Source organism: Camelus dromedarius, chromosome 22 (assembly GCF_036321535.1).
Source record: "Camelus dromedarius isolate mCamDro1 chromosome 22, mCamDro1.pat, whole genome shotgun sequence".
Classification (NCBI taxonomy): domain Eukaryota; kingdom Metazoa; phylum Chordata; class Mammalia; order Artiodactyla; family Camelidae; genus Camelus; species Camelus dromedarius.
Genome location: NC_087457.1, coordinates 26,667,286 through 26,691,320, shown reverse-complemented (window position 1 = coordinate 26,691,320; position 24,035 = coordinate 26,667,286). Strand labels below are relative to the sequence as shown.

Here is a 24,035-nt window from a genome sequence, read left to right as displayed (position 1 = left end):
TGAGTATTTTAGGTCAATGAAGATAGAGAAAGGGGCTAAAAAGTGTCAATATCACTGATTAAAAGCCTGCCACGACTTTATAATCACTGAGGAATTTACTAGATAGTCACTTGACTTTGGACTGTTTTAATTCTCCTTTCTACCTAAACTAGTAAATATTAATGTGATAGTTTCCAAAGACATTGCAGCTGTTGTCTTTGCATCCTTTCAAGCTGAGTGTCAGTGTATTAAAGACACTTGTCACCATGGAAAAGGAGAAGGTCACGGTTATTTTGCCACAACTATGCCAGTGGCCACGAGGCAGAGCTAATTTGCCCCTTATTCCTGGAGCTACGTCAGCTTTGGACGAGGGAAGGGGGCACATACTCCCCTTTTCTCTGGAACACAGGAAACAAGTCGGCTTCTTTCCTGATATGCACAGGTTTCCCCCAAAGGGAAGCTGTGCTTTTATAAGCTGCCTGAGAAGTTCTTGAAGCATTATTCGGCCATCTCGCTTGGTTTATTTATTTATTTTTTTCCTTAATGAATCCAGCTTTGGTTTAGGAGTTTGAAGAAGTCAAAGAATTGTCATCAACAACATGGTTGTGGGTTGAGTTGTGTCTCCCCAAATTCCTGTGTTGAAGTCCTAGCCGCCAGGACCTCAGAGCATGACCTTGTTTGGAAATAGAGTTGTTGCTGGTGCAATTTGTTACGATGAGGTCATACCTGAGTAGAGTGGCCCCGAATCCAATATGATTGGTGTTCTTGTAAAAGGGGGACATTTGGACACAGATATGCACATAGGGGGAACACCACGTGGAGGTAGGGGCAATGCAGCAGAAGCCAAGGAATGCCAGAGGCGGCCAGGGAACCAGTGGAAGCTCGGAGTGAGGCCGGGAACAGATTCCTCCTCCCAGCCCTCACCTTGATCTTGGACTTCTAGCCTCAGGAACAGTGAGACAGTTCCTCATGGCAGCCCCTGCAAACTAATACGAATCCTCCCCTTAAACAAACAAACAGAACATTAAGAATGAAAACATTAAGTTAGCAAAGTTTGATGGGCTGGAGCCTTTTGGGAAGGTGGACTTTCCTTTTTCCATTGTTGCAGCAACTTAGAATCAGAAGACCTTGGCACTGAAGGGCCCTGGCTGGGGACTTGCATGAAGTCTGCAGGGGCACCTGCCGGGCTCAGCCTGAGTCCAGGGTCACTGGCTCACTTCTGCTTTCTCCACCCCCTTTCTGTTCACTCTTGACCTCAGGACCTTTGCACAAGCTCCATATCCCAGGGGTAGTCTCATCCTCTTGACCTGCTAATCTCCCTCTCCTTTCCTTCCTCTTCCTTTAAGTCTTCATAGTTGGATAAAAATATGCCAACTGCTTCCTTTCAGCTTTCCCAACCCAGAATTGAAATTCCCACCCTCCTCTTACAGAAGAAAGGCCACATTGATTTAAATTTATCCCTGTCCTCAACCCTTCTAGTGCCTTTACCCTTTGCCTGTATATTTGGATGTTGTATTTTATGCCTCCTGATTTTGTGCCTGCCGTCCTTCTGCCATATGTTAGGTCACGTCGGAGCTGAGGTAGGACCAGTGTTGGTGCCGAGGTTGACCACAGGAAGGCTAAAGTCGGAGTTGGAGGGAAGTGTGGGCAGGACTCGCACACGGTGAAGGGAAGATGGTTAGAAACACGCGTCAACACAGAGGGGACTTCAGAGTTGGGAGATCTGGCCAAGAATCAGAGACTGAGGAAGAAATAGAAAACCAGGCAGACTGACCATGTGGGCCCAGGAACCAGGGTGGTTGCATGCAGTGTAGATGGTCTCTGGGAGCGGCCGGATGTGTGCGTGCTCACCATCGGAGGCCTGAGTAGGACTCGGAAGGGTTGGAGGCCCTACCTCTTAGGAGGTGCAGAGACCGTGGGACTGCGCCACTGTGTAATCTGAGATGAAAACCCCTCCGAGTTTAAGGACCCCGTCTAACGGGGGCTCTGAGTGTTGTGCTTTCGACAATGTGATGCTTCCCTGACTGTAACAGTTCTTACTGACATTTTACTCATTTTCTCTTTGCAACTCTAGTGGTTTCCAAATCTGCTCTGGAGTGGAGGGTGGCCAAGAGTTGTGCCAAAGGGATGGGAGAGGTGTGCTGCGTGGTGGGCCGGCCCCATGATCTTAATCCCTTTTTTGCCTAGCAGATACTGGGTTGCTATTTGTATTTTTCTTTACTCTTTGGGAAGTAAAACCAGCTTTTCTCCCCAAATAAGTTTAATCAAATCAATAGTGAAAATCCTTGACTTTACTAAGTTTTATCCCATTTGCTCATTTTTGATGGCAGGGACTTCTGGGGTGTAAGGCTGAGGCAAGAACTTTACATATATTATCTTACTTAAACTGACCACTATGTATTTTCACTGTTCTCATTTTAAAGCTGAGAAGACTGAGGCTTACAGAGGTTAAATAATTTGTCCAGGGACACAGATGTACTAAGAGGCTGAGACAGGACTTTAACTGAGGTCTGACTTCAAATTGGGTGTTTAGCATTAAACTGGCATAGCCAATAGTGTCAAACTTACAATTCTGAGTTTCCAAGAATTTCTTTTTACTATTCCTGTTGTTCCAAAGCAAAATTTTACTGTGACTTGCTCTATTATTATCTCAAAGTCACAAAGAAACAGAAAAAATGACTTACCATGTATTTATTATTACCCTGGCCCTAATCAACTCTTTTCTATAACAGTGAGAGTGCTTTACAGGGACTTCAAAGTGCATGCATATTTATTATCTTTTATAATAGCACGCTGTGGTGTTTGAACCAGAAAAGGGACACGGCTGCTGTCGAATGCAATGGTCACCTTTTCTAAAGGTGAGGCTTGTAGAGGTTTTGTGACTTGACTGTTAGGAATCATTAAGGCTGACACAGAGCTTCCCTTCTGGCGTTCTTCCTCCCCATTCATTGTTCTGCACCAGGGCTGTAATCTCCTCCAGAACCTCCTTGAGGTTGGTGGGTGAAATAACACAGGCTGAGAGACATTCCGTGACACCTGCTCAAGGTGCCAGAGGAAGTTTAATTTAATTTTTTGTTTGTTTGTTTTGGAGGGGGAGGTAATTAGGTTTATTTATTTTATTATTATTCTTTAACGGAGGTACTGAGGGTTGAACCCAGGACCTTGTGCATGCTAAGCATGCGCCCTACCACTGAGCTACACCCTCCCCCTTCAGAGGAAGGTAATAGTAGAAGCGAGATGTGAGTTTCAGAAGCCTGTGACTGGCTTGGTGTGCCTTCCATCACCCCAGCCCACCTCCCCGGGCCTCCCCCCGGGCTGCCTCTTAGGGAGTGTCCTCCCAGCAGGTCTCTGAGTGGCCCTCAGCCCACTGATGAGGGAGGGAGGGAGAGGGAGAGAAAGGGGGGGGCATCACCATGTCACGTATGACCGATTGTGAAAAATGGTAAAGGACGTCTGGGAACTTTGGTTTCATGAATGTGTGTGTGTTTCTTTTAGTGTTCTCTATTTTTCCTTCTTTGGGGTGAAAAACTCAGATTTTATACTTACTAAGAAATTCTTCCTGTTTAGAGACCAAAAAAAAAAAAAAAAAAGGAAAAGTGAGCTGCTTGCTCTCATTTCCAGCAATATAGCAGACCATATATCCTGAAAAGCCTCCGGATTTAAAAAAAAAACGCTATGAATTTCCAGGTGAAATATTTCATAGCGTTTCTTGGCTCTTTCATCTCATAAAACACAAATCCAGCTCCATCCACCTTTCAGTACCAGTAAGCTAGCAGCTCAGACCCAGGGCGACTGGCCTGTTCCTACTGAGCAAGGAAACCGGTAAACATAAATTGCAGCAAGATTTGAGTATTTAAAACAGTAAAAGGAAGACAGAGGGAGGGGGAGGGAAGAGAGGACAGGGAGAAAGAAAGAAGGGAATAAGGAAGGAAGGAAAGTGGACATCAGTTACCTGGGAGCCGATATCTGTACGGAATTGAGACATTCTCGGGGCTTTGTGTTGTTTGGGACAATTCGGAAATAGTGATTAATTTTAGATTTTTTTTTTTTAAGTTCAGTAATGCTGGTTGAAATATCAGGGTAATTACTGAGAGAATAGAAAATGAGACTAAGAGAGAAAGAGGATACTTAGATGATTTAACGTAGCATAATAAAGAACTTTCTGAGTTTTCCGGGGGGGATCCACCTGACCTAACAGTCAGAAAAAGTTGTCAGTGTGTTCAGCCCTGGACCCGGTATAGGGTGTTAATTAAAATGAATTAAATGAACGTTTACTGAGCACTAACTAATTGCCAGGCACACATTTCATTTAATCCTCAGAACAACTCTGGAAAAATTGGCACTTTAGTTTTCCCCGTGTCACAGAGGAAGAACAGAGGAATAGAGCGTTTATAGGGCGTGTCTGAGGTTGTCCAGCTGGGATGAGGAGATGCTGGGATTCAGACACTCACTCACAGATGTGTTCCAGAGGGTTCACGTTGAACTCCTAAACCATCCTGCCTTAGCAGCATCCTGGCAGGGAAATCCTTGCCTTAGCAAAATTCTGGGGGCGGGGAGGAGGGGAACTGTGTCCCTCCAATGTGGCTCAAGGCCTCTCCCCTCCTTTCTGTTGTCTGCCTGTCGTCGGCCCACCCGTGAGCCACCTCCTGGAAACCTGCAGCTGCACCCAGCTGGAAGGAACCGTTGGCCCTGATCTCATGGGTGCAGTGCAGTGCTGCGGCTCTTGAACTTGGTCATTTGTGAACTCTGGCAAGTGCATAAAATCACTTTCTCTTAAACGTTGACGTTTTAGTTGTTGAGATTGTAGCGGTGATTGTAATAGTCTGTCATGGCATGTAACAGCAAACTGGATGTTCTCATAACCGATGCATACTTATGACGTCTGAGCTCTCATCTCAGCCCGTTATATTTCAAGTGTTACAGGGTCTCAATGGAAAATACCCCACTTGCAATGCCGCCTCTTCATTAGCGTATGGGTGATGGCTCCATGAAGACGTTCATTTGTCAGTACCAAACATGGATGGATTCCCTTAGGCCTGAAACTTCAATAATCTCGGTCTAGCAAATGTGTACTGGCTCTGGAAAAGTCTGTGGAAGGCTTACCTCCAAGAACTTGGAGATACTTAAACACAAGTTGTCTGGAGCCAGGAAACCAGATCAGATATTCTCTGGAAATCAGCTTCCCTCAAGGTTTTGGAAGAAAACGGTGTCACAAAACTGCGTCTTCATCAGGTGTCTGGGTTCAACTTTCTCTTTCCTTTATTGCCTTCTGTGTCTTTCTCATAGCTTCTTATTTGGGTTTGACCTTTTCCCATTTCTAGGATTTGTGGGAAATGGGAAAACAAGGTGGGGGGAAGTCTGGGTAACGCAGGTTATGCTGTATTGTGTATCTTCTTCCAGGAAGCATTTGCCACCATATACAATTTCCTGAGCCGATTTTTGGTGTTGGTAAATGGGGTCATAGCAGAGCCAATGCAATATATATCTTGCCAAAAATTAAACTTCTGCCACTGATGTTTGAGTCTCCACCCCTTTCATCAGGAGAAAGAGAAAGGTAGAGACACTTCCAAATTCTACTATTTTACATTTTAAAATGTCTGATCTTACTGGTAATTTTTCTTTTCTCCTCACTTAGATTTATTTGTTCCTTTTTTAAAGCAAAACTTAATACTTTTGATTAGCCTTTTCCACTAGAGGTAGAGTGACCATATGTTTCTGATTGGCCAGGAGGGTTCTGGTTAAGAGTTTTGTCCTAGTGTAATTAATAGCATCTTTTTTTACTTTAAAAAATGTCCTAGTTGAATAATAAGTAACATGGTAACTAATGAAAGCTACTGCAAATGATTGTTAGGTAATAGCTTACAAGCTGCTTTTGAAATAGAAGTTTCATAGCATCTTTGAAATATCAAATGAACAATAATAGGAAGATTGAAGATTATTACACATAAGCCTGATTACTTAAATTTTGAAATATTGAAGGAAAGTTTTAAAAAAAATCTTTCAAATGGACTTAGTAGAAATCATTACTCTCATCTGTGTATTTTTATTCTATATTAAAGTTAAAATGTTATTAGTGATTATTAAATGGTATCACGTAAAAGTCCGATAATTTGCTGGGAGTTAAAGTAATTATTCTTAAACAGAGTCAGGAATTTAACTATCTTGGGCCCTTTACAAAAATTACTGTAATTTGACAGAACAGGAAACTCTTGGAGCTTTGCTTCTTTTTTCATGTATGATTTTAATTGTTCATGTATAATATTTCTTTAGATTACAGGAAAACACGTGTTCAAAAAAAAATCCACCCTTTAGAATCCATCTGTGTTATAGTGTGGTTTTTCACTAGCTTGGGAAGCGGGTCTGTGGTGACCTGCAAACAGAATTGAGAAAAGAAGACTTTCAAGATTGATTAGTCTGAAGGAGGCATGTGGACTTAACTCTAAACTCATGCACCGTCTATATAAACCAGTTGAGGGAGTCATTTGAAATCATCCAAAGAATTTTGTCTTCTCTTTTACATGCACGTATGTTTAGAAAAACTTATCAAGAACTTAGAAATTGGGAGGCTACCCTAGCAATGTAAAGATTTCTGTGAACTTCATTCAGACTCCCCAAAAGCATGAACAAATAATGCCAAATCTAGGAACTGCCCACATCCATAGTTATGGAGGCAGCAGGACGGGGCAGAAAAAAATCCTAGACTGAGGATCTCAAGAGAGGAATTCTGGTTCCTCAACCTTTGTATGACTTGGGGCAAATCAGTTACTGCCTTTGCACCTTTGTTTTTTCATTTTTAATTATGATAACAACTCCTACCTGGCTGACCTCAGACCTTATGAGACTCAATAAACTGTAGAGTCCTGTGCAAACATAAGGCATTATTTATTATTCTGTAGCTACTAATGGATCTGAGGAAAGAAATCAAATTCTGACTTGCATCATGTCAGTTGCACAGTGGCAGTCACCTCCTGCTTGGGTTTCTAGCTTCGGTCTTTAAGTTTTCCACATTATCTTCCACTACCTGGCTGGGTTCTTTTTTTTTTTTTTTTAACAGCATTATTGAGGGATAATTGAATACCATAAAATCCAACCATTTGTAAGTGTTCTGTGTGTTTTTACAAATTTATATCACTGTGCAGACATCACCAAAATTTAGGGGTTTTTTTTTTTGTCGATTTTATATCTCGGATTTATTTTGCATGCAATTACTTAAGTTTATTTTATGTATTTATTTTAAATATTTGTTATTGAAATATAGTCAGTTTATAATGTGTCAATTTCTGGTGTACAGCACAATGCTTCAGCCATATAGGAACATACGTATATGTGCTTTCATATTCTTTTTCACCATAAGTTACTGTAAGATACTGAATTTAGTTCCCTGTGCTATACCACAATTTAATTTTAACATGTTTGTTAACATACACTTTAAAGAGGAAAAACTTCGGTATCTGTAAACTTAAAAAAAAAAAATCTTAGAAAAAAATTCTTTCAATCCTGACAAATTGAAATGTATCCTTGAAGGAATTATTTTCCAGTAATGCCTGGGTGGAATCGGACCCTGCCAGTTTACTTTTGAGCTTGTTTTATATTCTTTCTCAGTCTACCTGATACTGGCCTTTGTTTTCAAAGATAAAAAAGGAGAGGGTGTGCGCACCCAGTGCGTGCATGGAAAACGACCAGCTGGCAACAGCTTGTCCTCCATGCCGTCCACACGAAGCCACCCTGATGGTGCCTTTGCTTCTTGGACTCTATTCTTTGTATTTTTAAAAGTTTGTATGATGTACATAACATTGAATATTTTTATTATTGTTGTGCAGTCCCGTGGCATTAAGTCCATTCATGTTGCTGTGCAGTCGTCACCACCATCCATCTCCAGGACGTTATCATCTTCCCAAACTGAAATGCTGTCCCCCTTAAACACTAACTCCCCCTCCCCTGCGCCCTCCCCCTCCCCGGGGTCCTGACAACCATGACTGTACTGTATCTGTCTCTGTGAATTTGACTACTCTAGGTCCCTCATTTTAGAGGCATCATACAAGATTTGTTCTTTGTGTCTAGCTTCGCATGATACCTTCAAGTTGCATCCATTCTGTAGCACGTGTCAGAATTTCCTCACGTTGGCTTTTTCCATTTGTTAATGGACACAGGTTGTTTGTACCTTCTCTGGACTCTATTCTTTTATATGTATATGTATTTTTAAAATATTCTTTTTCTGGGGGGGATAATTAGATTTATTTATGTATTTATTTAAATGGAGATACTGGGGATTGAATCCAGGACCTCATGCATGCTAGGCATGCACTCTCCCACTGAGCTGTACCCTCCCTCCCCCCCGGACTCTGTTCTCCATCCCAGTAACTTCCCCACTTGGCCCAGGCTGGGCTGGGCACTGCTGAATGCAGCTCTTGAATACACTCCAGCTGTGCCTGGATGTTTTGTCTTTCTTTTTTCCTAAACCCGGTTTTTGGATGCTCTGTATTTCAGCTAGCCAACTCCACAGCACCCACAGTGTCAGGATTACCTGCTGGTAGCGACACTGGGCCCCACAGGCATTCAGCTTTTTGATGCCGAGCAGGAGTCACCTGCTCTAGGCTACAAGACCTGTTACCTCTTCCATTTAAATGCTTATGTTTATATTTCACTTGTATCAACCTTTTTTTTACTCACTTCAGTAGTGCAGTTTCTCTCTAATCTGTCACATCCTCAGTCTAAGTCACCGTGGGCATTTTAATGTCTGAGGGGGGCTTTCTGTGCACAGCACAGATCACTTACAGGTATTTAGGTCTTTAGTGAGTGTTCGGTATACCAGAGATACAATTCAAAAAAAATGTCCAGTTTTCCTTTACTAGAGATATAGATCAGAAAATCAAAATGTCCTTACATTTTTAGATTCAACGTATTCTTGTTGTAAATTTGGTATTTTAAAAATACTAAAATAAAAACTGTAACTCTCAGGGGGCCTTTGAAAAACATTTGATCAACTCACATCGAAGACTGAAGTCCCTTTACTCAGTAATTGGCCCCGTTTAGAAGCAGTTATGGAGGACTTCAAACCAAATCTGTCAGGGCACTTAATCAGGCTTCATTACTCATCGCATCCGTGCCAGTTATTGCTAGCCACCGGAGACGCAACTCTGAACAGAGCAGAGCAGTGAATAACAGTGAATAAAACAGAAAATACCCGTTGCCCTCATGGAGTTTACATACTTATGACACTTAAATTCACTCAACTCTTGCAAGTCTGATAAACCAAAGTTTTAAATGAGGAACATGTCAAAGTTAAAAGTCTTCTACCTTTCAACTTAAAATTACAGGTCTAAAATCAATTACAGCTCATCTACCAGGAACTACCAGATTCCACTGATAACGTGGGTGTTTTTCAATAGTAAATGCTACGCACTTCACAGTCTGTCTGTCTGGTTGGTCGAATCCCAGGAACCATGGATGGGAGGGCCACTGTAAGTTATGCTAGAATTAACCCAGTTGTTTCAGGGTCAACTATATACATATGAATTAGAATCACAGAGCAGATATGCATCTAATTAGTGTCTCTGATTTATTGAATATGTAAATACCAAATGTATAAATTATTCTTAAGCCCGATGAAAAAAATATGAATACCGTGAAAATGATTTGCTGTATCGTTTCTCTATTTAATTCTAAACTTTCCTAGTATTGACGACTGGGATTACACACCTGAGCTTACTTGATGGATAGCTCACGACCCAGATACTTGATTGTCTCAGATAGGCTGAGAGATTGGAAACTATGACTAGGTACCTAGGGTTGAGTGTGACCAGAGTGAATCTTCCCATAGGACAGATAGACACACTGAGTCTGATTTTAACGGTGGCTGTGATGACAGGATTCCACGTCTACTTTCTTTACATAGGATTGGTTTCACAATGTTGTTTGCTAGATTCAAGTCTTACCTTCATAACTTCTTCTGATGTTGCCACCTAATTTGGATTGATAAATTACTTAAGTGCCCCTCCGTCTCCTTCTCTACTATCTGATTTGATTCAGCTAACCCAGCCTGTTTTCTGCCTGATTCTTCTGTGTCTGGTTGTGTGGCTTTGGCTGTAAGAACATTCTGTTGTGTATGGACACTGGATGATATCATTGCTCTGCAAAGGGTCACATTCAGAGGTGGCAGACTGGAGCTGGAGCTCTCCTTCCAAAATATCCATCAATCCACCCCCATTCCTTCACATGAGCAATGAATATTTTCTCCGTTTTAATGTCAAGTGTGATTCAAACTTAACTCTCCAGATAATTCCTGGCTGACCCCTCCCCCTAAACAGATTCCCTCTTCTAAGCCCCTTTTATACAGAAATTTTAAAATTGTTATTGTTTCTTTGTTTGAAACCCTTCAGTGTTCACATAATACAGTAGAATTCAAAATTCTTAACATGGTGTGCAAGTCCCTGCATGATCTGCCTCTTGGCTTCCTTCATGACCTCATTACATGCATCCTCTTATGCTCCAATTCCAGCTATACCAGCCTTCTTTCACTTCTTCCAACAGAAGCCAATATTCTTTCCTACCTCAGGGCCTTTGCATGTACTGTTCCCACTTTCAGAAACATCTTTCCCCCTCATTCTTTGCTTGGATGATGCCACATCTTGTGGGTGTCAGAGTAACTCATTTTTTCACAGAGGTTTGTAGACCTGAACACAGTCTCTGCATTTATTTGCTTACTACCTTGACCAAAGTTACATGGAGCCGCGTGTGGTGTTCTGTTTGGCCAGCACCCATCAGAGCATATACTAGGCAGTCAATAATAATTTGCTGGATGAATAAGTATTACAGTTGCCACAGCAATCACCATTAGCCTTCAGTCATAACTATAATAATCATTCATATACCCACGTTTGGCTCATGGGAGGTACTGAGTAATTGTTGAATTGGATTGAGATATCTAAATGTCAATGTCTCATGCATTCATTAATACAATTACTTTTTATTGCCTTTATGGTTCTTTACACATTGAGTCTTCTGCAGCTTCTAAAGCTGGAGTCTTTCTGTTCTTAGCAGCCTTCCTACAGTAAAGAAGACATTTTAGCAAAATGTGCCCTTTTCTAACTTTTAAAAAATGCCACAGAACATTAGCTAATTGGTTTACAGTTAGTAATACATTTTGATCAGTGTAAATACAAGTTCTGTATGATGCTCAGTGATTTTTATTTGTTTGTTTACACGCGGTATCCCGAGAGAGAGAGAGAGAGAGAGAGAGAGAGAGAGAGAGAGAGAGAGAGAGAGATCAGTTACAATGGCCCCAGGTTGCAGAGGGAGGCCTTGAAATACTGAATGGAAGTTCTAGATTCTGTAATATTTGTGGCATAAACCCCGCCCCGCTCTGCGTGGTTCTCCAAGAACCTTGCTGTCCCTCCCCTCCCCCTCCCCAAGAGAATGAAAGCCTTGGAATGGCACTGAATCCTGCTAAAACTGCTGAATCTTAACCATTTAGAACCCCCCCTTTTTTTTTTTTTTGGTGGAGGGAAGGCTGTTTTTTGCGGTACCAGCCTGATAAAATCATAGCCTCATAAGGATTTCTGTCTGCACCTTGGCACCTGCAAATACGAAAAACAGCATAAAACACGATTTTGAACATTGCAGCCTCACAAATGGGAAAAAAAGCTCAAAAACGTAAAACAAAACACAATGTTTAAGAAGGAAAATCGGATTTATTTTGTTGTTTACAACACCTAAGCATTTTTGGAAACCCAAACGGGACATAAGCGTTTCGGGAAAAACGGCTGCAGCGCAGCGTGGTCGGGGTTCGCCGCATTGTGGCCGCGCGCCTTTAACTCGGCGTGACCTCCGCGTCCCGGGCTGGCGTCCCGGGCCCCGCGCCTCGGCCGGGGCGGCGCATCGCCCCCTCCTCCCCTCCCGCGCATTGTTGTCCTTTAGCGATTGGTTGTTGGACCAGAAACAGCTGTGCAGAGGCGAGCGGTGTAAAGGGGCTGTGGATCTGAATGCAGGTTATCGGGCTGGTAGTGACTGACACCGGGTGCTCCGGGGAGAAGAAGGAAGAGCCGGAGCCGCCTCCACTGCGTTCTCCAGGCGGCGTGGACCAGGTGCCCGGGCGTTTGCGGCTGTCGGAGGGGCTCCGAGTGGCGCCCCCTCCCCCGGCTCTAGCTGACTTCGGGTTGGCGCAGGTGGGCGAGGCAGGGCACCGCCGAACGCCCTATTCCCACCGAGGGATTTCTCTCCCTTTCTTCGAGGGGGAGGCGCCATCCTGAAAATATGTAAATATCCAAGCGCGGACTCCAGGCTGGGGCACCAGCCAAGGTCCCAGCGCCGCCTCAGGGTGTTTTACATGAAAATGAGAAGCCTGACAGGATCCGTGCTCTAACTTAAGGCAGCTTGGTGATTAGCACGAGGCTGGGCGCTTCCCGGCTTCCTGCCCTTCAATAGCCATTCCACGCGCTCGCGGCTGAGCGGCGGTGCCCTCGTGCGGGTGTCGGTCGGCAGGCTCCGCATCCTTGGCAGCCATGGCTTACGTCGCCGCCTCGGCCAGTAAGTAGGAGCATGCATGTGTAGGGGGGCACATGCGTGTCGGCGCCCGCGCGCGCGCACACACACATACACACACACGCATGCACGCACACCACCCTGAGCCTCGGAAGGAGGAAGATCGACTAGGCGCCGCAGTCGTGAGGACGACTCGGGCTCTTCCTGGATTCGGCAGGAGCCTGCCTGCCGCAGCTGCTGACTGCAGAGCCTGCTCGGATCCCGTGCACACGCGCCCCCCATCCGAGCCTCTGTAATGAAGATTGCCTCCCAAGGACTGCAGGGGAGGCAGAGCCACTCTGCGCCCGGGACTGCGGGCCGCGCGGCTGATAGGCCCAGGGGGACACGACTTGGACACTGTCATCCCCACGCCTCGCTCTGAGCCGCACAGTGCGGAGAGGGTCTGTCGCCGCCCCTCCGGCTTCCCGGGCGCCCGATCCCGGGTCAGCCCCGGAGGCCTCGGCTTCCTCATTTGTTTGGGTCTTTTGTGCGGTGGCTCACAGTTGGCTAAACACTCCTGCGCTGAATCGGGCCATTGTCTGCGCTCCCATTGCTTTCACGCTGCAAGTCTCGGCGCCCCCACCCCACCCGCCCCCTCCCCGCCTCCTCCTGGCCGGCGAGCCTCCTAACGTGCCTTTCCCCCCAGGAATCTGGAAGCTATAAGCCGGGCGGATTGCAAATGAAGTGTAATGCATTGTGGGACGTGTGTAAAATCGGAGCCTTCGCCGTGGGGGGGTGTGGGGGCGTGGGGAGGGCCGGACCCGCCGCTGGCGGTGTAGACGCCGACGAGGAGGGGCTGGGAAAATGCGCGCAGAGTCCGCCCGGGTCGTGCCCGCCGTAGACGGATGAAGTCGCGCGCTGCGCCCCGGCGCTGAGGCCCCGAGGATCGGGGCAGCAGGTCGCCCTCCCCACCATGAAGAAGACCCGGAGCACAACCTTGCGGCGAGCCTGGCCTAGCTCGGATTTCTCCGACCGGGCCTCGGACCGCATGAGGTCCCGCAGCGAGAAGGACTACCGCCTGCACAAGCGCTTCCCCGCGGCCTTCGCGCCCCAGGCTTCGCGGGGCTACATGACATCAGGTTGGTAACCGCGTTTCTGTCTCTGGGCCCGGGGGCCGCGGGGCGTGCTCGGGGCGCCGCGGCCGGGGTGCTTCCCCGGGAGGCCGGGCGGTGATGGATGCGATAAGTTATGGGGAAAGCAGGAAAAAAATTAGCTCACATCCACCATTTTGTACCTCCGCAAGATCCACAGCAGGCCCTCTCAATATGGGGTTTGAGAGCTATTAGTTAGGTGAAATCAAGGAGGGGGACGTGCCGGGCGTTTTGGCTGCAGAGATAAATGACTGCAAACCCGGGCGCCCAGCCTCCTTGAGCTTGGGGAAGCGCCTGCGTCTGCTGTCGCCTGCAGTGCCGGGCTTGCTCGCTCCCGCATTGTGGCCAGTTGTTATCCTAGTGGGTATTTAAACAGCCCTTCTTTCTTCAAAGGGAACAGGTTCCATGAACAGTTCTGGATGGTTTGAGTCAGGGAAGAGGTCGGCGTACGTCTCAAGCTGGTCGGATTTGCACGCAGAGAACTGTGTGGATGCGGATTGAATGCTCCCAGGATTCTGTGTGGATTTAACATATATTGCTTTGAATTAGGTTGTGTGGAAAGAATGGAGGCTGTGTCGTGGATTTTTGCACGTTAGACAGGAAGGACAAACAAAATGGTAAATGGGGATGAAGACTTCAAAAAAGATTTCATCTTAAAACGCGTAGAAGCATTTCTGAAGGCGCCAGTCGGTTCCCTTCTGAAATACAACGGAATGGCTTTGCTCTGACTCGGGAACCCAGGGATAAAATACCTGAAATGCCGAAGGAGGAAAATTGTGAAACTCTTTCGTTGTTTTCTGCTTACTTGCTGTTGACCACTTGTATGTAATGATGTGTAAGGCAGATTGTTTTTCATTCTGAAAGAATTGATTTTCTTCTAAACACAATGTAATGGAAGAATCGAGATTATATTTGAAAACACATCCTCTACCAAATAATTCTAAGTCCTGTCTTAACTGGGAAGAGTGCTTTAAGCTTGCAGTTGGTACTTAAAGTCTAGCTCTGCAGTCTTTCTCCTAAAACAGTAAGTTTAAAAAAAAAAACTGAGGCCAGTATCTCATGCTTTAGAAATGTCTTGTGACTGCATTTACGCGAATATAAAACCTAAATAAAATCACCATCTTTTTATTGCAAAATCTGGTGACATAGGGATGTAGTATTTTGGCGGTAAGGCTCCCTTGACTTTCTCTGTCATGAAAAGCCAAATTTGTAAAGGAAGTGACAACTCCAGTTTATATGTTAGCAATTTAAGTCAATCACTGCTATGGTGGCTATATTCTTCAGGCATGTGACAGTAAATTTTGAAATACCTCTAAATCCAGACGTAACCTCAAAACACATACGTACGTAAGCCCTTGTCTTCACAGAGTGTTCAGATAGTCCCAGGTTTCCTAGGTTTAGGGTTTGAATGCCTGCCTTCTGCCCTCAAGATTCCCCCCTCTGTTTTGCCCCTCTTCTGGAATCAGTACTGACACCAAATGTGAGGCTGTGGGAGGGCAGGTGGCCATAATTTCTTCAACAAACCTGCAAGATTCTTGAATGATTTCAGGCACGTTCCCCTGGAGCTTATTTTTTTTTATCTGTTTTGGCATAGCTTCATCATGATCACATTTCATTCTTTGCTCAAGAACTTCTCTTTGGTTGCTGGTTTTGCAAGGCATTTTTCTTTCTAGGGGCTTGAGGAAGAAGCTTTTAATTTTCTTGGATCCTCTTATTTCATTTCTTGACTTGCAGATGGTAAGCTGGTCCTCTGGTGAGTGGGAAGGATCAGTTGTTTCAGGTTGGTGGTTTTCTGTGCCAATTTAATGTTAGGTTACTACTGAGAAAAGAAAACCAAAAAGTAGGAAAAGAAGAGCTGTCTTATTCATTCAACATTGTATGGAATTCCCCCCCCCACACACACACCAAGCAGAGTGCCTTGCTTCATTCTCATGGGGCTGCAGGGTTGGATATAATTAGGTTTTGTCGAAGGGTAGATGGCTGTTATTTATTCTTTATTTTAATTATTAGCTAATACATGTAATAAAAGGGGTTGGGGCGAATGGAAGGAGATAGTAAATATTAAGACAGACCCCTACAATGAATGCTGGGAGAGTAGGTGGAACCTTTCTCATACACATCTTTTGGCAGGGAGGGTGGGAGTATCTTATCAATTTCCTTTTCAAATATGGTTCCTTTCCAAATATAAGGGTTGATCGGAATAGATGGCATATTGACACGCTTTGAGATCATTTGCGGGAAGTGCTCTTCCCCTTAAGAAATGTTAAGGAAATCCGCTTGTATTAAGTTAGTGACTCTGGGTACAAACGGATCCTTTGTCACATAAAATGAAATAGAAAATGAAGTGGCTTAGAAAGACATGAGCCTTTTCATATTTCTCCTTCCTGTTTGTCCAGTCATTTGGCTTAATCACCACTAGTATTTATCATACTTCATTTTCAGGAGAAAGAGTTTTTTTGTTGTTGGATTCAAAGGGCAAGATAAGCCTCTTCAGAGATGTACGACAGGACCTAAAATAACTTCAGTTGAGACTGTTTTTAGAAATCTCCTCCCCCAAGGAGAAAAATCACTTAAAGAAAAAACTTTAGGAAAGGAGAGATCCTTGGAAAAATGTTAATAGTTGTCCTTCTGGTCTGGCCTACCTGTCACACAGTGGGTACTTCAAGTTCAACTCTGTTTATTTAAGGCAAAATTATAGGCATTCCATAATCTCTTTCGAAGGAGACAGCACCTTTTCAAACAGTCTTTTCTCCACTAATAAGTAATTATCAGTTTGAAATGTGATTTACGGCAACAGGCTTGACAGTTAGCCTTGGCTTTTTCGTGCACCTTCAGGATAAACTACACTTAAGCTCAGGAGGTTAGAATGGGCACATATAAGGCTTAAAGAGATCTTGCAAGCAGAAAGTTAGATAGAGAATTCTGAAACTTTAAGTCTTGAAGACTATGCCTTATATGACTGTTTAAGCCCCTAATTCATGTTACCAAATTGAAAATCATCCCAAGAACTCACAGGCCTCTTGGCAACCAGCAAGTTCACAGGCTACGAGGTGAGTTCACTATTCATCTTGAATATTAATTTCCCAAAAGAGGTTTCTGGACAGAAGGGGGAAAAATCTTGCCTCTTGTTCAAATCAAGATGGATAATAAAATGTGTATCCGTGATCTGAACAAGAAACAGGGTTAGCCCAAATGCATGTGCGATCATTCTTCCAGTTTCTGAAACTAGAAATTATGCTATTAATTAACTAGAGATAAAAGTAAAACTCCCCACAAAGAGGGAAATATCTGTATGATCCATAGGGCTTTATACATGAAAACGTGCTCTCCCACTTCCATGAAATGATTTTCAGGGCACCGAACCTTTTGTTGATGAAGGCGTTAGAACCTTTTCTGTTAGGACCATGTGAATTGTGACCTCTTTATACAAATGATGCTGCTAACTTGTAACTTTTTTCACTCTCCTCTACCCCAGCCCCAGGGATGGCTGCATCTTTGTATTGCACATGCCTTGCCACCAAGTTTAATCAAGATTGGAAAGTGATTTTCCCACTATAAAGGTTCTACAGAGCGTGTTCATAAAAGATGTCCCTTGTGAGTGAGACACCTCTAAAATCATGGTTCTTTGAGATGGATGCTTGTCATTTTACAGAACAATAAAGTAGACAGTTTTAATACTGTGGCTTTAAAGGATTTGAAAAGAAAAGAGAAAAAACACATGCCCCAAACTGACATTTTAAGAAAATATAAACCAGTTTGTCTGCCAATCTAACTAATATACTCAGTGAGGAGGAATGGTCAGGACGCCACCTGGATGAGTTTATTAGTTTTCATTTTATAGAAACGAGTTCTGGGGCACAGTTGATTGCGTGTCCCAGTTCCTTATGTTCTGTTATTTTAAGAGATGTGAGAGTTTGCTGGGAGTGGAGGATGGACAACCGAGGTTCTAATCTGGGCCTGCCACAAACCAGCTGTGTCTCTGGCGAGTAACAGGGCCCCTCCCCGTCTGTAACGGGTCCTCCTGGCCCACGTTTCCATGACAGAATTGGGCTGCATAACGAGCAAGCTCGGGATTTCTAAGCACTTACCCCGAAATCGTTAGAAATAACCTTTGCCCTTTCTATTTATTGGAGTCATGTGCTTCCGGCTGGGGGCTGTGTGGGAACAGTGCTTGTTTTGCAGTCGGGTCCTATTTCCTGTCATCCCCAGATGTTACATTAAGTGTCTGCATCAGGGCTGGTCCTGGTGACCAAACTAACAGGGGGGTGGGGGGACGAGGGACACAGCCGGCAGATCATGATCATATGCAAGTTTTCATAAACAGCATCCTGTCGCCTCCCTTTCCCTCTTTGTAGAGATCCATTTTCAGCCTCGCTGCTCTAACTGTGTTTTAATTTGAAACTACCTGTGTTGACTCCTTTCATCAGGCCCGTGGAAGTGAGGAATATTACACTTGGTGGTGAATGACTTTATTCTTTATTTTCCGGGAGAACGCGAATGTGCTTGCAAAAGGTCACCTCTCTTGGTATTTCAATATCTTTTACACTCTTGTGAATGTTTTTATTTGCAAAAAGGAATCTGAGTATATTGTATAAAAACCTTAGCATTTTTTTTGCACCTCCGGAGCAACCATGGCTTAAATTCTCTATACCCCAGAGAGTTAGGGCAGTTCAGACAGTGCTATGTTCTTTGATACAAGATTGCTTATGCTGAGTGCAGATAAAACCAAGGAACAAAATCCCATTGGATCCTTGCCAGTGGGATCAGATGCTGACTTTGGCAATTAGGACAGGCTTTTGTAGATCAGTCATGGAAACTGTGTGCTGCCTAATGTCTCAGGTTTGAAGTGGAGGTTCTTGTAGTTTGTAAGAATACAGATTATAGTCGACGCAAACTTAACTTTCGCCACAGTAACACAGGAAAGAAATGACATGGGTGTTTTTTAAAGTAGGTAGTAAACTTTTCCTTAAGTAGTTAATCCCTGGACTGTTTTTATGTGACATCGGAATGTGCAACTAGTTGGCCAGGAGATCCCATTGATTTCCGCCACCTAAATATTTCTAAAATCTGCCCCTCCCTCTTCATCTCTGTTGTTTACATCTTCGTCTGTTCTATGGCAGTGTCTTCCAAACTGACCGTGTCCAATTCATGGGTACTTGTGCCCAGAAGGGCTTTGTTTTTTATTTTTTTTAATCCCTCCTAAAGCAAAACTGGTCATGTGACTTTTCATCTCTCTTCAGTGTTTTTCATGCCTGTGGATGAGGTCTAAGACCAAAGTTCTTCATGGCATGACCTCCCCTGCTTTTCCCACCTCTTCTTCTGTCCCTTCCCAACACCCTGTGCTCCAGGCTCTGGAAACTCTTTGCCTTCAGCAGTGCCTCGTTGCCATTTTGTACCTTTTGTCATTTGTGTCACACTGCTGAGAATGTGCTCCTCATCTTTAAAGGTCTGATATTTGGGGATCCTATTAAGCCTTCCAGAACAAGTTCACACACTCCTGTCCTTTCTAGAGCAAATCACTCACATGACACTTGTTTTGTACTTGTGTTTCGGCAACTTGGTGACCTTCTGTTGTACCATGGGTTTACTAGCCGGTGAGTTCCTCAGTGGCAGTACGTGTTTGATTCACATCTCTATTTCGTCAGCAACCATAGAGCTTGGCACTATGTCAGGGACTCAGGAAATGTTTATTGGATGAATGAATAAAACATGGCTTGTCTTAAAAAAGTTGGTTGAAGAGCTGTCTTGAACTTCTACTGTGAGTCATCCTTTTATAACTATGGAAGATAATTGTGTGTGTGTGTGTGTGTGTGTGTGTGTATGTGTATCGAGGTACGTGGACTATCAAGGACTTCCTATTATGGTTGGTCGGACCAGCTCTCAATGAGTCAGCCATTAGAGAGCGGTAAATAAAATAGGAAAAATAGGATATAAGCAAGAGTTAAATGGGGTGGTTGATGTGGTTAGTATAAGTGGAATAGGAGTTTAGAGAAGAGATGTCAATTAAAAAAAAAAGGCTGCTTGGAGGTAGGACTTGCATCTTAAAGGACTGGGTAGGATGTGAAGAGACAGAGAAGGAGGATTGGAGGAAGGCTGTGGAAGCAGTATGAACCAAGGCATGAAGCTGGAAAGGAAACATCTATGTGAAATTTGCCATAATGTGACTTTGGGATGTAACTAGAAATGACATGTAGCTAGCCCAGATGGGATCTTGAAATGTAGATGGAATTCAGAGTTTATGGGGTAGCAATTAGATTTGTGAGCTTGGGAGAGAAATGATGAAAGGAGCATCTGAGGAAGAGGTGTCTGGCCATGGGTTGCAGGATAGATGGAAGAGATGAGAGTCGGGAGGCCAGGAGACCAGCTGGGAGGTGGTTGAGCAGACAGAGGTGATCAAGCAGTAAGGTGATGAGGGGCCAGCCCAGAGCAGTGTTTTCCAGCACTGCTGGGATTAGCACGCCGCCCTCAAGGACTTTTTAACCATGTCATACACCATCTGTGCTGTTATGTACTTAATTTTTATTTTAACTCTACCCACTTATGTATTTAAATGAATTAAAATGAAAATTGTTTATTTTATATGAAGTTATGGATTTCATTTGGCAGTTATCTTTTTAGTGCCCATTAACATGAATATATTACTATTTCAGTAAAAAAATAATTCAACCAGGTACCACCTAAAATGCCCTCACATACCTGAGCGGTACTCATGCCTCACAGTAAAATCCCATGTCAGCCAAGGAAGGAGGGATGGGGGTGAAGGGCAAAGGGGGCATCTGTGAGGACAAAGGGCCTGGCTGTTCCTTGTAAGTGACTGGATTGAAGAGGTGAGAAAAAATGAAAGGTGAATCAGAGATTTTTGTTGAAAGACTGCAGTAAATGACCAGGAAGCTGGGGGAAATGGAGCAGATGATGAGTTCCACGCTGGATGTAACGGGTTGGTTGTCCAAGCAGAAAAGGCACACACGTGACCGGTAGAGAGTCCATGTATAGTCTGGAGGTCAACCACTTAGCAGTGTTAGTGAGAACACGGAAATAGCTTAGCTTTTGTACTTTATGTTCCGCTTCGTAGAGGGGAACAGATGACTTGCTTATTTTTATTTCCAGCAGATGGAGGGTCAGTTGGATTCCATTAACATTGAGTCCTACTTGGGTTTTGGAAAACCTGGAGACTCAAAGTTAGATCTGCTCCCTTTCCCTAAAAGTAAAGTGCTTTTTAATTCTTGGATTTGTTTGATTAGTGTTTGCATTTACTCAGAAGCTATGGTACTGTTGATAAAAGGGATATGCTTTTGATATCTGTATAGTCAGGTTTGAAAAGCGTTTAGAGCTATGTGGGCAGCAGCACCAAAGACTAGACCAGCTACGTAAATAATGTATATTTCAAACATCTGTCATATACCGATTCAGTTGAAAAATGATGGCTTAGGTAACCCATACACACTGTTAAAATCTCCATTTATCTTTCTCCTTAAATCCATGATGGCCCCTCCAGGCCAACTTTTCTCTTTTTGAAGATAAAAGAGAAACATTTGGCAGGTGCCTGTGGGCATTAAAGGTAGCAGGACCTGTGCCTGGCCGTCTTCTTCTGAGGGTCATTCCAGGGGAGGGACCTTCTAGCTTTTTAATTAACACCCCCACCTCCCCCTGACTGCAAATTCCTGTCTAGCTGATTTCCCTAAGAGAGCTACTAGACCATTTGTTGCTTTCGGCATATCCCACTCTTGCTTTGAAATCATTTATTTCGTTATTAGATGAAATGAAGGCCCCTATAACAATTGAGGTGCAGCGAATATTTGTCTTTTTTTTGGCTGCCGGGCATCTGAACCCTTTTCCCCTATCTGTGTAATTCCGCACTGTTATGGATTGAATGTGCCCCCTGAAAGATGTGTTCAAGTCCTAACTCCTGGTAGCCCTGAATATGACCTTATTTGGAAATAGGGTCTCTGCAGATGGAATTAAGTTAAGGTGTGGTCATACACGCGTCGGGTGTGTCCTGAATCATATGACTAATGTCCTTGTAAGAAAAGGAAAAGAGACGCAGACACGGGGAGAAGTCCCTGTGAAGGTGGGGCATGGATCTGAGAGATGGGTCCACAAGCCAAGGCAGTACAGAGATTGCTGGCCACCACCAGAATCCAGAAGAAAGGCATGGAATGGGTTCTGCCCAGAACCTCCCGATGGAAACAGTCCTGCTTCTGACTCTTGGCTTCCAGAGCAGTGAGAGAATACATTTCTCTTGTTTTAAGCCACCCAGTTTGCGGTACTTTGTTCCAGCAGTCCTTGGAAACCAGTACACCTACCTTATGGACGCTGAGGGGAGGCAGGACCTCATTTGTCCATGTAGATGCCGACCTTGCCGTGGAATGGCTGTCCGGCTGCGTGCATCTTGGACATGGGCGCGTGAGCTGGGTTTCATCAGTCACATCCTCCCTTCCAGACCCTGCATCTGGTGCTTGCAGGACAGAGTAGGGCCCTGCAAGGGTAGTGGGGGCTGTGAGCCAGATTCCTTGGGTGGCGCTGGTGTGGTAGCAAGATGGCATTCCGCAGGCAGTGTCCCGTGTGTGGCAGTGCTGGCGGTGCCAGCTGCAGGGTTTGTGCTTGACGCGGCTGCCGAGGAGCCCTCGCCGAAGAGGCTCGGGCTGCAGAGTTGCCAGCCTGGGTCTGCTGGCCTCCCTGCCATCCTCAGTTCCTAATACTTTCCAGTTACTTCCTTTCCTGAGAGGCCATGTAGCACAGGGCTTTAGAGCAGAGATGCAGTCCAGAGGGCTTCATAATCCAGTCTTTCCAGTACTCACCGGGTAAACTTGGACACATTACCTATCTCCTTAGGGCCTCAGTTTCCTTACCTGCAAAATGGGAATAAGAATGGTATGTACCCACAAGGTTCTGGGTGAATTATGTGAGTTAATGTATGTGAAGCACTGTGTTGATTTCTGTCGCATATGAACAAAGCACCCCAAAGGAAGCAAACAGAATGACTCTCAAAGGGATCTCAAGAGTTTTCATTTCAAAGTATGATGTTAAGAAGAAATTGCATATAAGCTACACAAAGACATACAGTTGCACCCACCCATACTGCCTTTCTTTTGTAAAAGCTGGGAGCCCTTGTTTCTCCCTCCCTAGTAACACCCCAGTTCCCTCTCCCTCGCACCCAGATACCACTTAGTGTTTAAAACTCAGCTCAAGTATTGGTTCTCGAGGAAGCCTCTGTGGCCTGATGGCACGTTGATTGAGCTGCTGCTTATCTGTGCTCCCGTGGCATCCTCGAACACATCGTCATCATCTTCCTGTCTCTTCCTTCCTTCAACTGTAAGCTCTTTGCAAACTTGGCTCTTGTCTCACTTGGTTTTGTTCTAGCAAAGGCTGGGTGTGAAGGAGGCGAGCAGTAGGAGTTTAAATGTACAGCTCTGGGGACCCGTTGTCTTGCTAACATTCCTGATAGTTTCAGTGAAATCTCTGACCTCTGTATTTCTCTTCTTTAACTGCTTTCATAGTTAGTACCCTGGGGTTTGGTGATAAGAGGCCTGATCGCTGACCCCGACCCATTCCCCTGGGCCAAAGGAATAAACTGGGGCATTTCAGGTATCCACCAGGTTGGACACGTATAAGCTTCTGTCTTGGGATTTTAAAAATTCCATCAGAGATCTTGGGTGAAATGATAAAACAAGAGAGCTTTTTGGAATCCACCAAACTTCTAAGATAAGACATGACTTTAGATTAGGTGCTGGAGTTTATAATTACAGCAGGGTTTCCCGTGAACCTAATAGACTCATTTGAATTTTCATTTTGATTTGTTTTAAAATAGTTGAAAGGAGTATTTGGTTTTTTTCCCTCCATGCGTGCTAACTGGTTATTTATAATGAAGACATTGGACAGCTGTTGATAAACTTAAAAAAAAAAAGTGTTGTTGTTGTTTTTTAAAGTCTGTTTAGCCAGGGACTGGACATGCTCAGAAGAGCTGAACAGTGGGGATGGTCATGGTGTCAGGTGGATTTTTCCTTATTTGCAGTAGTGGCTTCTTCTGTTCACAAACTGCCTGCATATAGTTGAAGAGCTTCGTGATTTGGGGCTTTGAAGTCAGACGAGACATCTGTCCTGGCACCCACATGCTGGCTGTGTAATCTTGGCAATGTGTATGATCAATCTATTCTGTTTCTCATCTGCAAAATGAGGACAAAAGAGTAACTTATAGTTGCTGTGTGGATTAAATGAGCAAATGCATTTAAAAATAATTAGTGTAGCGCCTGACACACAGTGAGAACTTAGGACGTTTTCGCTGTGGTGTTATTAGTTCTTTGAGGACACAGCTCTGCAAGAGTGACTCATCCCTGAACATTTTACAACTGAGGATGGAGACCAAGGGTGACAGACAGCAGGCACTTTGTCCAGGGTTGGGTAGAGTTAAAAATGGCTTTAAATCTGATTTTTATACTTTGGTACTCA

General features: G+C 44.3%; 1 protein-coding gene across 5 annotated transcripts in view; it reads left to right on the top strand.

Moving 5' to 3' along the window:
* The window catches only part of STOX2 (storkhead box 2), a 173,427-nt gene that overhangs the window by 66,861 nt on the left and 82,531 nt on the right, over positions 1–24,035 (top strand). The window contains exon 1 of one of the 5 annotated variants that reach the window (XM_010974558.3): positions 13,092–13,577. The exons of the other annotated variants lie outside the window; for them this stretch is intronic. Within the exon in view, the coding sequence (XP_010972860.1) occupies positions 13,412–13,577 (166 nt within the window). The 5' untranslated portion in view covers positions 13,092–13,411. Of the gene's footprint in view, positions 1–13,091; positions 13,578–24,035 lie in introns of those variants that run through there. 5 annotated transcript variants of the gene reach the window in all.